This window comes from Aricia agestis, chromosome 16 (genome assembly GCF_905147365.1).
Source record: "Aricia agestis chromosome 16, ilAriAges1.1, whole genome shotgun sequence".
NCBI lineage: Eukaryota > Metazoa > Arthropoda > Insecta > Lepidoptera > Lycaenidae > Aricia > Aricia agestis.
The window spans coordinates 5,588,245-5,604,215 of NC_056421.1; the positions used below are offsets into that span (position 1 = coordinate 5,588,245).

General features: G+C 36.4%; 2 protein-coding genes across 2 annotated transcripts; one reads left to right on the top strand and one right to left on the bottom strand.

The window, feature by feature from the left end:
- Nucleotides 1–10,731: 10,731 nt before the first annotated feature.
- LOC121734872 lies at nucleotides 10,732–13,771 on the bottom strand. Its single transcript, XM_042125509.1, has 3 exons — nucleotides 13,654–13,771; nucleotides 13,118–13,368; nucleotides 10,732–11,118 (listed from the first exon to the last, which is right to left on the bottom strand). The coding sequence occupies exons 1-3, from the start codon at nucleotides 13,769–13,771 to the stop codon at nucleotides 10,732–10,734; spliced, it is 756 nt and encodes a 251-aa protein (XP_041981443.1).
- A 1,325-nt stretch (nucleotides 13,772–15,096) lies between these two features.
- Nucleotides 15,097–15,690, top strand: LOC121735025. Its single transcript, XM_042125693.1, has one exon. It carries the CDS (start codon nucleotides 15,130–15,132, stop codon nucleotides 15,688–15,690), a length of 561 nt encoding a protein of 186 aa, XP_041981627.1. The 5' UTR covers nucleotides 15,097–15,129.
- Nucleotides 15,691–15,971: the final 281 nt, after the last annotated feature.

Here is a 15,971-nt window from a genome sequence, read left to right on the forward strand (position 1 = left end):
TCGTTGACTCGCTGCATTCCGATAGCCAAAGCCGCGGCGCCAACACGTATTGTTAAGAATCAATCAGATTTATAATAATCAGAATCATAATCAAAATCTGTATTTGGTAGAGTCATGGTAATTGGTCTTAAACTGAAATGTTTGTGAAAACAGGGCCCGAACCACGAAACGGTTTTGAGACTCAGACAATCGGACGAGAATGCCACGTCCCGCTCTAACAACATCATTTCACGTTTGTTAGAGTAGGACGCAACATTCTCGTACGATTGTTTGAGTCTCAAAACCGTTTCGTGGTACGGGCCCAGGTTCTATTAGAAGCAATTTTTTTTTATAATTAGGCACTTTCGGTTATAACTTTCAATAGTGAAATTACCAAAGTTAGAAAATAACATGTTGAATAACCTCCTATTTTCTTCTTTATAGGTATTATCTGGAATCTGGATCATTGGAAACGTGACATGACGATATTTTATTTTAATACAAACAATGTATTAGCTTGGACTTGCCAGGTACAATTAAATAAGAATTGTTTCAGAAAACAAAATTGCTCTGTTAAGTTCAAGAATGGCAAGTCTGTTCTCTATACTCTAGGGCAGTGTTTTTCAAACTGTGGGTCCCGACTCCCAGGGGGTCACGAAGCTTCTGTGGTCGCCAAAGGTTAAAAGGACTATTTTATTAAAAAAAATAAAGATTAAGGATGCAATATAACAGAAGGAAATCTTCAAAAATACGTATACATGATAAAAAAGCCAACGGAGGGGTCGTGAAATATTTTGTCATGTCATCTTGGGGTTGCCTTATAGCAGTGTTTTTCAAACTTATTTATAATAAGTTTGAAAAACACTGCTCTAAGGCTTTCTTATTCCATACCCATGCAGCACATGTTTGTTCGCCATCACATTTGCCAAGACATTTCAAGCTACTTTCATAACTCAGCTATGGCAAGTGTTTGCCAAGCTGCCACTACGAATGGGAAAAGAAATTTCCCAAACTTAGCTCTAAACCTTAATGTCGCCATAGAAAGTGAAGCGGTCTCGATGTGAAGCAGAACGAAGCCGGAATCACTTATTCTAAATTGCAATTTCATATCCAGTGAAAACACTAGCACAGCGTAATAAAGATATCCATAGACTGTGATACAGGATACTAGGTATTGTTACACATATCTGTGTACTACGAGTTACGACCTATAACTGTGTATGTAGGTATATATTAAGTCTATGGTATGTACCATCCGAGAATTGATTTATCTAGGTAAATGGCAGACAGGCTACGTAATTTACTCGTGTTACGTCAAGTCCAATGGACAGAAGAACATTGACGACAAATAATGTAGGTCCGCCTCCGTAGGTATAGTGATTCCAATCTGCCTAGCATACGCCAACGAGATATCTCACTCTACATGTTTTCTCGATGTTTGATGCTTTGTCTTTTCATCTCTATTGACCCTAGCATGACAAAATTTTTTTCTCGCGTAGATCTATCATCGAAATAACACATTTTTATAGAGTTTTGTCAAGATAATGTCGAGATTTTGACATTACGAGACGAGTAGTTTTTAATTATCTCGAGAGTGAGATATCTCGTTGGCGTATGCTAGGCAGGCAAGTTATGACTTATGACTGAAAGTTATATAGAGTACATACATACAATCCGAATCTAGTAGGTACCTGCTTAACTATTTGTCGTAATACAAGTCAATTATAATTATTATAAAAAGATCTTAAGAGGGCGACTAACCCAAAAAATCAAACATCGTCCTTCTCTCTTCATACTCACGTCCGTCTTTCATATGCCAGGTGAAAAAGGACGACGCGGATTCATCGCCAAATTAGTTTTTTCTCAATAAAGCACTTATTCCACCTTACTAAATTTAGACGTCTAAACGATTCAGTAGGTACTAAATTTAGACGTCTAAATTTAGTAAGGTGGATTAAGTGCTTAACTCGATAAATATACAACATTTTAAAAATCCACTAGGTCGGTTTCTCAATGATAGAATTTTATACAACGTGTTAAAATATTAACTTACTTCAATGCACGGTTATGGCAATAAATAAAAAATTCGGGAAAATTAGATGCATCTTTGTAATTTTTTTCTATGGAGAAAATTTTAAGATATCGTGTTTTTGCTCGGATCGAATTTTTGAAAATATAATGTAGTACCAAATTTTAGAAAATGAAACAATTCGGGGCTTGTTTTCAAGTATAAAAATGAATTATAAAATCGAAAATTTTGGGTTAATCGCCCTTTTAATACGCCTGATTTTAAAGAAAAGTAGGTAGTTTTTAAAGCTTAATCTTAATTAATATAGATTTTTGTGCTCTCTCCAATGACTAGTATCTACTATCCAATTACTTGTCATGTTCACCCTATACCCTACCTAATAATCTACAAGGCTCGAAATTCAAAAACATTTAAAAATAATTGAGGTAGTCACTAGGCACCAAAATATTTACGCGCCCATAGCTAACTGTTTACGTATTTGTAGTCGATTTGGCACCTACATACAAATTCAGTGAAAATATTTAGAATTGAGTGAAATCTTTTTTCTGGGTTTCTAATTTACTATGTCACGAGGTGTTTGTACAAATTTTTAGGAGATAGGTAGGTAGATAAGGTAAGTTGTATAGTCTGTCAAGAAAGTGAAGAAATTAAAAAGTGGCAACATCGTAGTGTCATCCCTTTTTTCTTATAGCTGATTTACACGTATTAAGTTGATAAGTAGTTAACTAAATTTTAACTTAATTTTAAGTTGTTAATTGCATGTAAACACAATATTTAGTAGCAAGTTAAAATTTAGTAAGTACTAAACAAGATGACAATTAGATGTGCTGCACCGACAAGGCTTTAAATGAACGTGGGCGGGGGCGCTGCTGGTAAAGGAGAACTGTCAAAAATGGCGTTTATGTATGATGACAGCGTTAGTTCCTTTTTTCGCCACGTGCATTTAAAGCCTTGTAGCGAGCTCTATGGTTATATCTAAATATGGCGTCCATTTTTGACTTTAACCAAAGATTTGACATTTTGCATTATAGTTAAAGTTATAGTTAAAGTTACAGTTATAGTTAAAGTAAGTTGGTGCAACCCACCCTAAGACTTTTTTTTCAATAAATACGGGTGCTATTACTAAACCAGTACTAGTAAACCTATCAGTAAAATACTTGAATATTATGTTGTTGTCTTTGTTTTATACGTTGGAAAAACTATAATAATAGTTTTTCCAATAATAATGTCAAACATAATAATGTCGAACAATGATTGTTGCATGAATTAAGTACTGGAAACTGTGAATATTTTTATCAATTAGTCCTTATGTGCTTATTAGCTTTTCGGACTTAATAAATCTAATAAAGAAATAGTAGTCCCAATCAATAACAACAAGATAACATTTTATAGAGATATCAATTGATATGAGTTGTAAATGTGAGTCGAAGCCTAAATTCGGTCATTTTTTATCGACGCTACGAGCCGGCCATTCCACTTTCTCCCGCACGTAAACAACTAAATACTAAGGCATACGAAAAGTGAAAATATTACTGGAAAATACCACAATATTATACATCCATCGTCATATTCATTTGTTTCTGCCCTTAATTTTGTACTCTTAAGGAGTGAGCACATTGAGACGGGCCGTGCCGGGGCTCAGCGCCCCGGCACGCTGAGCCCCGGCATCGCGCGCGCTCATCGCGAAAATCCGCCTCCATACAATTTCTATGGAAGCGGATGCGCGTATCGCACACTGTGTCGGGGCGCAGCGGATTTTTTGTCAATGCGACAAGGCCGGGCAAAGCCCGACAAACCCGCTGAGCCCCGGCAACAGTGTGACCACATTTCACATAGATTTCCACTTTTTGGTAGATTTGAGGTCAAATGAATGACGATTTAGTAGTCCAAAATTGTATATAAATTTTAATAGAAGATCGATATTATATAACAAATAATATAAAAATTTAGATGCATAATGAAGACAGTCCATATGAACATTTTAGTTTTATTTTAGTTTCAACCACGTAGAATACATTGATTAATAAAGGTAGATTTTCGGTAGAAGCTAAAACACGGTCTAGTAGATTTTAGTAGAATATAATAAATAAATAAATTATTTATTGAGAGCTTCTAAGGCCCAAATTGTTAGTAACAAATATCTTAAAAACTAGGTTAGTGGGTAGTATTTTATAAGTTTTGAGTGACATTTATTTTCTAACTAGAACCCTTAAATGGTGTTCTAGTATCGGCGAGTCGTATTTTTCAGCCAGCATCTTTAGAATACCATTGGTACTCGATCGCAGTCTGCTCAGCAAGGACCATGTCTTTTTTCTTATGATTGCATAAAAGTCATCAGTATGCTCATTTGCAAACATACCCGACGCTGAGCAGAATCGTAGCAGTCCCAACAGTATTCTAAAACCATTATTATATTGTACCCTAATTTTATTTATACTTTTTTGTGTATAGTTAGTTCACAGGTTCGCCGTATAAAAAGTTTGAATGTACGCTTTGAAAAGTGTTATTTTTGCCTCCTTACTACATCTTGCGAACCTGTGGGCCAGCATATTACACCTTACAGCTAGGGCTCTACGTTCCCTCTCAATATCGACGTGATCTTTAAGATCCTCCGTAACATAGTGTCTGAGATATTTGAACTGGGTAACTCGCTTTAAGTTCGATCCATTTAGAGTGATCTTCGGTTCATATTCAATGTGTTTACGGGGGACCTTAAATATCAGTATTTCGCTCTTTTTACCATTATAAACTAGACCGTGCTTGGTTGCATAAGCTTCACATAGACTAAGGAGCTTCCTGATAGACCCAGCCGAGGGGCCCAGCAAAACCATGTCGTCTGCATAACTTAAATTATTGACTGAAACGCCATCTATCCAGCAACTGACTGGCTGCTTGCTGAGCTCGTCGATTAGGTCGTTTATATACAGGTTGAAAAGCTTAGGCGAGGTTAATCCTCCGTGTCTTAAGCCACATTCCAACCTGTAATCATCAGACAGCTCCTCACCCCACTTTATATTTTTGGACTGTTTAGAGTACCAATATTTCAATAAGTTTACTATTTCCGGTTGTACGCCAGCCTTCCCGAGCTTCTTCCAAAGCAGATCATAGGAAACTAGATCGAAAGCCTTGGAGAGATCAAGAAAGCAGGCATACACGGGGGTATTCTGTTGTGTATAATATTGAACAGTTTGCTTCAGGCTTAGTATTGCAGTTTCCGTAGAAAGCCCTGACCGAAAACCAAATTGTGCGTCATGAAAATGCAACTTTTCGCCCAACACTTTGTCTAGCAAGCTGTCCAATATCTTCGCAATAATTGTAGTGAGCGATATAGGCCTGTAGTTACACTCATCCGAGATGTTGCCTGTTTTGTTCTTAATAATCGGGACAACTATGGTTCGCATCATGTTCATTGGGATATATGAGTGACTTAAACGTAAGGAGAAAAACATGGACAACACTCTCGGTAAGTGACATCCTGCATACTTCAAATGTTCGATACTGAGATGGTCATATCCAGGAGACTTCCCACCTGACATTTTGCTTATAGCGACAGACACTTGCTTTGATGAGAAGCGTATCAGATTTTTATCATGACAACTCTCAGCATCGTCCATCTGTGCAGCAAGTCCTAACGGAGATGAGACCTTAAAGAACATATTTGCAATTTCTTTTTGAGAATTACAGCCAGCCACACTCACCGGTAAGCACGGTCGAATATTATGTTTATTTATCTCTTTCCAAAATTTAGAAAAATTTTATATGCCCTAAGTGTGGTAATTTTATTCATTCTTATTTCAAGTTGATGTTTCTGACACCATTTTAACCTACTTTTAAATATTTTGTGCAACGTTTTTGATATATCGAGTCACGACTTCACGAGTGATTTAAGAGTGGAGCTATCCAAAGTACTCAAAATCCGTCAATGCGATGCGACCCGGCCCGGCAATAGTGTGCTATAGCGCATTTTACGCTGCTCTGAGCCCCGATACGCCCCGGCGAGCCCCGGCACGCGCCGACAAACTGTGCGCGTACCTTTAGCCAAAACATCATATTTTGCATATTCGAGCTAATGGTACTCGATGGTACATTTACCATCGAAGAAATTGATTCATAGGCAGTTGACTGATCTACAATTTAACGCTTCGATCGTGGAAAAACGAGACATAATAGAATTTCTATTGTGTCTCGGTCACCGGTTACCGTATGAATTAATGCTGGTTATAAATTTGAAAGCCTCTAAACGTCTGCACTTATGTTTGTTTCATAATAACGCCTAAACAGATCCAAATTTAATCATACCGTGTCAGTAAATTCGTTTAAATGGCTCGGGGGAAGTTTCTTGACTGAAGTTTATGTCTATTCACTAGGGGTTTTGAAAAATCAACAAGTGACAACGCTGTTAAGTAGAAAAACTCCTGCCAAAATTAATCAACAACGCTGTTAAGAGAAACTCCTGCCAGAATTCCTGAAATAAAGGAGTAAATTACCTTATCTACCATTCTTCCCCTTATTATAAGTAGAATGAACTTTTCTCCTGCCTCCTTTTCTTTCGCCGTTCTCCGATCTCTCCTTCACTCTCATTCTGGTTTATGCTTTGTTTACCATCTCATGAGCTTCTCGTAAGTCAAGTTTGCACTTGGTTATGTGCCTAATTTGGTTACATAACACCATTCACTGCGGCCGGGTCATCGATCTATTATCTAATTATTGCATCACCCATTATTATGAAACCGATGTAAATATTAATTTGACTATTTTTACGTCAGGATGTCTTGCCTGCCTAGCATACGCCAACGAGATATCTTACTCTCGATATAATTAAAAACTACTCGTCTCGTAATGTCAAAATCTCGACATTATCTTGGCAAAACTCTATAAAAATGTGTTATTTCGATGATAGATCTACGCGAGAAAAAATGTTTGTCATGCTAGGGTCAATAGAGATGAAAAGACAAACCATCAAACATTGAGAAAACACGTAGAGTGAGATATCTCGTTGGCGTATGCTAGGCAGACTGGATAATGGTTCTCACGCGGTCAGAATATTTAGACCCAATTTCACCAACGTCTGTTAGTGTTAACAGCTTGTTAAAATGTCATGTCTTCTCTTTCATTCATAAGAAAAACGAAAGAGGTAACGTGATACTAATTCGAGCGTTAACTTTAACAGTCGTTGGTGAAATTGGGGCTAAAGGTTTTTGGTAGTCGTACTTGGATAAGTAATAGTATAGGTCAGGGATCACCAATTAGTTTCAGTCAGGGTCCATATTAAGAAATGAAATTACCTTCACGGTCCACACATAAAAAAAAAATTAAACAAAGGCATTATTTATTTACATATCAATGAGAAAAGTGTCAATTTTTGTAGCGAATTATGTCTCTGATATTTGGAGTGAAATCGGTGCAAGCTACTGATATTAAATCCTGGAGGTGTTCATCAGTAATTCGAGACCGAAATTTATTTTTAGCGAAGTTCATCTTCATGAATACTTCTTCCGCACACAATGGGTCGACGATCCGGATGCGGACCGCGGTCTGCAATTTGGTGACCCCAGCTTGCTTAGCACGGGGATTGAAATTTGTTTCCGATCTTCGTAGACAAAATATAACTATAGTTTTTTTGATAAAAGATCCTACATTTAAGTAAATAAGGTCGTAGATTCATTGTCAATGTTATTTTATTTTGAAGTGCATTTTGTGAACTGTTTTTATTACCCATTGTTTAGCGTGGGAAAATTGATAATTCCACCCTCAAAGAATCTACATCGCCAAAGTGCTAGACAAATTGTGTAACATTTTATAAAATGTTTATAAATCCGAGCTCGCAAAACAATAGGTCGTAAAAGTTGCTCGAAAAACTTACATAAAAAATGATTATTGTTGCCGATGAATTTACGACCTTATTTACTTTAAATCAGGAACTATTTTCCAAGAAACTATAGTTATTTCTTGTTTTTATCTATTTCTTCTAGATCGACAATCCCCGTGCTAGGACAGCGGTATAGGTCATAGGAGGTACTCGAGCAACGTTTTCGAGAAAGCATTTCGGTCAGCTGATTCTGTGATATGTCACAACCACTACCGCCAGCCCGACCGCCCAGACTCAAATCGGAAAAGCTAGAATGACGACATATCACAAAATCAGTTGACTTACTTTTTTTTCAAACTTGCTAGCTCCCGCACCATATAAGGTTGACAAAAATCAATCACTGAGTATACTTTCCTCAAATCATAATAATAATTATAGTATACTACTTTATAGTAAGTCGTTCAATCAGAAAGGTTTTAAGTCATAACTAAAATAATAAATATTATCGTTGAAGTTAATTTGGCCAAATTAAAAAAAAAACCTATACGTCTTCATAATAATATAAAATATGCGAAAGTGTGTCTATCTGTTACCTCGTCACGCTCAAACCTCTAAACTGATTTTGGTGAACTTTTGGTTTGGATACTTTGGGTTCCGGGAAAGGACATACATCAACGATTTTTGGTGCAACGGAGTTTGCACACACAACGGAGTGCACTTTCATCTTCAATTTTCGTCATCAACTTTCATATTGGCGCATTCAATAATTGAATGCGTCAACGAACCCAACGCAAATATTATTGTCATTTTTGAAGTTTTGGATACGGTCAGAGGGCATGCGTCGCGGGCATGCCTCACGTTCGCTGTTGACTGCGCTATAACGCATGCCCTTGACGAATAGAAAAAGGCACAGTGTGGACAAAGCTATAGGTAGTCTTGTAATTATGTAGCAAGTAGATGAGAAGTGATATTTAAGATGTCGTGCCGACAAGCAGTCTCACACCCCAGACTGTTACGTGCATGTGCCGCGCCGGTCAATGGTCTTTATGTAACAGTCGAAACGTGGTCGAAACGTCGCACATACCACCTGAAAGATGGTATATCGCTACATCTAACATAGCATCATTTTTTTATAATTAAAATTGTAGACAGAACAAGCTGCGGAAAATAAATATACTATCTAAACTTAACATATCTAGGTAATGGATAAAAACAATTTCATTTGTAATGGGTTTGTTCCAAATCCAAACGTTAAAAATCTCGGCGGCTTTATAAGATTAATGAAAAACCAGAAAATCTATAAATTGTTATAATATTATTATTAAGTAATACAAAACATTACCTTAGAAATTACAATCTTAAAGTCCGTTTTTACCAACTGTACCCTAGGTTCGAGTGGTACCAACTGTACCCTAGCTTCGGTTGGTAAAAGCGATAATATTTTGAGAATCCTATATCCTAAGTTTGATTTCATCAATGCAGCGTTCATAATATTTTATCACCATAGCACAGACCATAGAAGACCTCAGGGATTATTTGCCAAAGCGTTGATGAAAACGTTTTTACATGACTTTAAGAGTCCGTATACGAAATTTTGCCGATTTCGCTGATTAACAGACGTGATTTAACAATATTTCTATAAGTTTTAATGCACAACATGTAAGATCATTTCAATTATAATCTAATGTTGGAGCTAGATTTTTGTTTTTTTTTAAGTATTTTTAAATAATCCAACTCAAACCCTCGACAGTTTTGTGATTTTTGCTGTAAAAGGTTTAGAATATCACCTTTTTATGGATTGTATTGACGTCTTAACGGTATGAAAAAAATACAATGTACTGTTGAGAAAGTCGTCTATACAATGTTGGAATTACTTTTTACCACTTTAATATGAAATAGTTGATTAAAAAAATATGTAACTCGGCAAAATTTTAGAGAAAATGGGCAAAGAATTGCTGTTAATTTCGGCAACTTGGAGCTGTACCTATTTCATAAAAAGAAAACGACAGAAATAATCTATAGATAAAATTCTATCCAATTCGAGAAAAAAGAAAAAAAAAAGAAAAGCAAATTGTGCCAAAAAACACGATTTCAAAACAACCTAAATCTCACATTAGCCATGCGGCGAGTAATATAATGTGAGATTTAGGTTGTTTTGAATAGTGTTTTTTGGCACAATTTGTTTTTTTTTTCTATTTTCTCGAATTGGATAGAATTTTATCTATATAGATTATTTCTGTCGTTTTCTTCAAAATTTCAGCAAAATTTCGTATACGGACTCTTAAGGACAGGGTACGTTCGGTTGGTAAAAACGGATAACTTAAAAGTTAAAACACATGGCTACTGGCTAGTACTACTCTCTACTACTACTAGTTACATTAATTACCTGATGGTAGTGAATGGTAATTAATCATCAGTCATCGCAAATCTAAATGAAACTATAAAAAAATTATTATTTAAAACTAAGTAAAAAACCTAATTTATCAAATTAGATGTAATCACTCGGAAATAGTAAAACAATATTAATTACTGATTATGTTCTAAAATAACCTGTAGCTTTCATTGCTTTTCTATTCTAAAGATATTAAAAGCAATCAAGCTCTCTAGAGTCTAGAGCAGTGGTCTCCAACCTTTTTTTCATGCGGGCCACAAACATGTTTTGGTCTTGTGTCGCGGGCCGCAACAAAAATTTTTTAGGGTTAAAAAATAACACTCTTCAAAATTAACGACTTAAAAGTAGAAAAAATTTAACGACTATCACGTTATTTTGCCAGTGGGCGTGAATTTCAATATTGTTTAACATCACGCGGGCCCCAAATAAAGGCCCGGCGGGCCGCGGGTTGAGGATAGCGGGTCTAGAGTCCAGACTCTACTTTCTAATTAAGCTCTATTTATTTAATTAACCATGAACTAATCATTCATGTAAATTACAATCTCTATATTTGTTTTCACATATGTCGCTGCTTAAATTAATTTCGTCGCTGGTCGGTAGATGGCGGTACAATATCTCAGCGCCACGGATTTTCCCATATTCTTCTCTACTATCATCATTAAACACCGTTCTTTGCATCTTCTCTATAAATGGTGTCAGTTTACATACAAGCAATTTAATACAGCTGGTTTCTTCCTGGGATTCTTGTTCCTCTACAATTTGGTTGATTAAATCTGGTAGAGATTCGTTCTTAGCCGTTGCTAGAAGCTGTTGCAGCCTTTCGGAGTTCTTATTTAGGACGAACTTAAAAGGATCCTCTGCTCTGAAGTTTTTGCCTGGCTGTCTTGGCCCTGACAGGAACGTTGTTATCTGAAAGGGAGAAAAAACTTGGTAAGTAGGTACCTTTAGGCAGAAGTTGTGGTTATTACTTAAATTTTTTCCCTTCGAAGGCAGGTCGCTGCAGTCCTTACGTTACTTCGACCCTTGAGGATCTATTGTAACCAACTTCTAGCCCAGCAGTGTCTGTTTAAGGTCAGACCAAAGCCCGCTGTAGGTAGGTATTTTAGACGTCACCCTACAGTTCGCGTCAATTTCTGAAACTTTAAAGACGCTATAGCCTATATATTATTATTATGGTTAATGGTTGTTTGCTAGTTGCTCGTCCACAGCGTTTAAACTTTAAAGTACAGTTTACTGTGGACTGACGTATAATTCCACTGACCACTGTGAGTTTAAGTACTAATAACGCAATAGGCTCTTAAAAAATGTAAACGCTAGTCGCTATCAAAGATTTAATAAAATTAAATTAAGAAATTTAATAAAACCCCCGCCAAACAACTTTAAAAAGTAATAAAATAATATTTACTGCCTTCAAGTTCAAATAATTCCTAACTTGTGTAAAGTAATATTTTAGTCCATAATGGGCATTGTACAAAAAAAAATCACATGTACTTTTTATATTTTTTTTCGTTAAAATAGAGTATTTTAAGAATATAAATTAAATAATTTTGAAATTCATTAGCTAGTTTTTTCTCAATAAATTTTTAAAGTTTCGCTCTGACGTCATCATCGGCCGCCAATCGACCTCTGCATATGTTTTAAATTTCTTTCAATCTTATTTATAATGGCTGGTTCGTCAAATGCAAGTTCTCATTATGTGAAAGCTGATACGAGAAGCTCACCAAAAGTTGGAAACGTAACGTTGGTCGAATTTATTGCTAATTTAACGCCATTGAAGGTCAAACAAAGGTTAAACGTATTTGTTCAAAAATATAAGTAACTAATGGGTATTTTTTTCGTTTATGTACAGAAAAACGATTCCTGACCTTATTCCTCGAAATGTTTTTGTAATGAGCAAAATTAAAAAAAAATGGACAATCCCCATTGTTGTCACGGTGTCCCGGGGGACCGCCAAGTAAACTACAACCTACAACCGCCAAATCGCTGATTATCTCCATTCGGTTCGCTGTGAACTGATCCTTAAACTATAATGTTATGTGAAATCTCAAATCAAACATCTACATTAGCGGTCCCCCGACACACCTTGACAACAATTATGGACTAAAATATTACTTTACACAAGTTAGGAATTATTTGAACTTAAAGGCAGTAAATATTATTTTATTACTTTTTAAAGCTGTTAAGCGGGGGTTTTATTAAATTTCTTAATTTAATTTTATTTCATACTTTTTAAACTTGTGTTGGTTATAGTGCAGAATAATTCCTATCAACGTAATTACCATCTATCAATGTCCTTTTCGATGAGGCCTTCAATATGAGCCCAAACATGAAACCTCCACTTTGCGTTCATACGAAGCTCGGTTCCTATAGAATCCAGGTGATGCTGCAGCAGCAGCATGTAAATATTTACTGTCTATCTACTTCTTACTGGTTGTCGCAATTAAAATGAGCCCAAACACGAAACTCTGCTCTAAGTTGGCGAGGAGTTGGATATCCTATTGATTACCAGGTGATGCTGCAGCACCTGGTCAACTTTCCATTAATATGGATATACGTATATTGCATATTCACAAATGTCACGAACTAGAATGAAATATAAAACCCATCAAACGAATACAAGTTGCTAACGGCCTTTCATGAACCAGATAAATCCTGCTTGTCCAGCACTGAGCAGGCTGATGATGATGAATTATAGCTAAGAACACTCTCGATCATGTCAGCTTTCAAACAAAAAAAACTAGATCAAAATCGGTCCATCCGTTTGGATGCTACGATGCCACGGACAGTTACACACATAGACAAAAAGACAGACAGACAGACAGACACGTCAAACTTATAACACCCCTCTTTTTTGTCGGGGGATAAAAATAAAAAGTATCGCTATCAAAGTCTTCTACTCTCTACATACCATCTGTGCAACAAATATCAGGGCATTGACGGCAACAGCACTAATCTGGTTCGGCTGGAGTCCCAGTAGTCGCACTATGTGACGCCACGGCGACAAGGATGAAGACTGTTTCACGTTAAATTCATTCTCTTCGGAAAATTTCTTATCGTTTTCCGTAGATTCTTCGAAATGTGAAGGTCGTTGATGCTGCTTTGTGGGTTGGAACGCGCGAACAACAAAATCTGCTACTTTGAGGGCTACCGATTCAGATCCTGTAAAACAATATAAGTATTCGTTAATATTAAACATTATAATAGGTACCTATGCATTACGAAGTTTTCAAAGAATAACAGCCTAAACTCAGATTAGGCAACGGGTAAGTAATTACTAAATACATTTTTACAAGGTAATTATTAATTAAATAAACACTTAAAGTATATTATCATTAAAAGTCTCTGAGACTTGAGAGCTCCCATTAATTTTAATTGATTTCATATCCAGCATAAAAATGTTGTGTAATTATCCTTAATTCTACGAGAATGACTACGGATACAAACCTAAAAAATCCTTAGCGATATTCATCCCCGTGTTTATGTGGTGTAAAATCCCATTGCTTGCGTAATTTTCTTTTGCGCACACCATTTTAAAAAGGAGTAGCCATATCAGTAGCGCCATCTTGCTTCGAGCGCGCGCACTAGAATGAAGCCAAGCTTTCCAAAGCCACGCTCTGATGGCCATCTTGATAGCTGCGCAAGCGCATTCATCCCACCAGAGCATGAAATCCGTCTTATGTGACAAATACAGGTTGATTATATTTTAGAAAAAAATATTCTTGTCTTATTCAACACGGAAACAATTAAAAATATACAGTAACAGTGTAATTATTCTAAGTTCTAAAACAAACAAGACTTCGCTACTTTTCAGTAGATGGCTCTGTATGTACTAAAATTTTGTTTAAATAGTGACCATCGTTGTTATTAGAGTATTCTGAAGTACCATCGAGGAAATTGATTCCTATGCAATTGACAGACCAACGTTATTTGGTCGAATATGTCAATTCAATGTTAATTGTGATCTGTCGGCTGGGTTTGACGTAACGCGACCAAACTACTTAGGTCCCCGATTATCTCTCCCCGATAATCAACTTATCTGATAGTACATAATGTCAGAGCCTCAGAGGGAGCGTTTTATTTGGTTCTTCCTACTAACTTTATCATATATTTTAAGAATTTCAAAGATACAATTATCCCGATTTCTGGTCAAGGCACGAGGGTTACCAAGGGTTATATTTTTCTTTAAAACTGACTTTTTTAAATTAAAATTTGACATTGCCAATTTTTTAAAGCGCTTAAAGAACATGCTATATCTAGTTATCTACAATAATTCATTTGTCAAAAGCAAACATAGCAAGTCAAGAATTGCAAAAAAGAACAATACAATCTATTATGTTCTAGCTTTCATACATTTTGTAACTTGTTATTATTATTGCTACATACTGTATAGGTTAACTATAGGTTCAAAAGGTTACAAAATCCGTCTAATAAAACATAATGCATCTAATTTATCCTCATAATATTTTATTGTCACCACAGAGTGGGTACCAGTGGACGGACGACGCCTCCAAAAAGATGGCAAGATGAACTGGATGCCTATACCTACAAGCCAGGCTGGCCTGCGGTGGAGTTGGAGCGAGACAGATGGAAGACCTTGGGGAGGCCTTTGCCCAGCATTGGTATCGCACTGGTGGGCAAAGGCCTCCCCCAAGGCCTAATCTTTTTATGAGCCTATGCTATCAGCTATCGCATAGGCTCATAATTTTTTTTTATTGAAACATATTTTGTGACCAAAAATATCTTCTTGTGTCCTTCTCGCTACTGTTGATTCCTTTTAAATTAATTGTAGTAAGTAGATATTAAAATTTAAGACTGAAATTAGCCCGACATAAGCATCATGTCCCGTTGCTACTACAGTTATGTGTCGTGCTCTGCAGACCACGATAATTCAGCTCTGTCACCAGAAACACATCTGACGCCATGCTGCGCGTGTGCTCACTGTTCATACTCCTCAAGCTCACATCATCTCAATACACTACCGAAGAAATACAGTTCTTAAATCAGCTGCCTATTGATAAGCTGCTCCAACTGAAGAATTCTTTGAAACATGTGGCATACGATAATACGACAATATCGACCCCAGAATACTCGGAGTTCGGTGCGCAGGCGCTGACCATGAAATCACCGATACGAAGAGGAGATTACGAGGATAGTGATGTGAAAAAGGGTGACTACGGCAAGCTGAGCAATATATTTTCCATGTCGGTGACAACACTAGCGTTCTTAGCATTTGGAGGCTATCTGCTCTGTCTCATAGTGCATGCAGTGAAGTCCAATCAAACCACAATGACGGTGCCGACCACACAGTCAACCCTCTTCTTCAACGCCGGGATAAAAAGACCCCAAACTCAGTTTGCGACATACGGAAGAAAGAAGAGGGACGAACGCAGTACTGACATTATTATTCCTCCAGAGCAACTGTTTTCTTCTTTGACCCATCTATGTGAGGGCTATGTCAAATGGAGTAAGCATAATCATTAATATTAATTGTGATTTATCAAATTAGTCGGCCAATAAATATTTAAATTAGATGTGCTATTTTATGTTTCCGTGTAGTTACAATTTTATTAATTTGGAGGAAAATCGTAAAAGCTGCCTTGAAATTAATTGATTAAAATCTAAGCCAGCTAGGAAGTATGAATATTATATTGAACACCTTTTATTACCTTCATCACTGCATAAAAACATGATTACTTAAGTATTTTTAAATCTATACTTTAGGTAAGTATTTGTAACTTTTGTAGCTGAACGTTGAAACTCTA

Bases quoted from the DNA above. Each gene is read 5' to 3' on its own strand.
- LOC121735025 (XM_042125693.1), top strand. From the start codon at position 15,130: ATGCTGCGCGTGTGCTCACTGTTCATACTCCTCAAGCTCACATCATCT.
- LOC121734872 (XM_042125509.1), bottom strand. From the start codon at position 13,771: ATGGCGCTACTGATATGGCTACTCCTTTTTAAAATGGTGTGCGCAAAA. The intron at 13,369-13,653 runs GTTTGTATCCGT...ATTGTTTTACAG, and splicing joins TATCGCTAAGGATTTTTTAG to GATCTGAATCGGTAGCCCTC. The intron at 11,119-13,117 runs GTATGTAGAGAG...TCTCCCTTTCAG, and splicing joins TGATATTTGTTGCACAGATG to ATAACAACGTTCCTGTCAGG.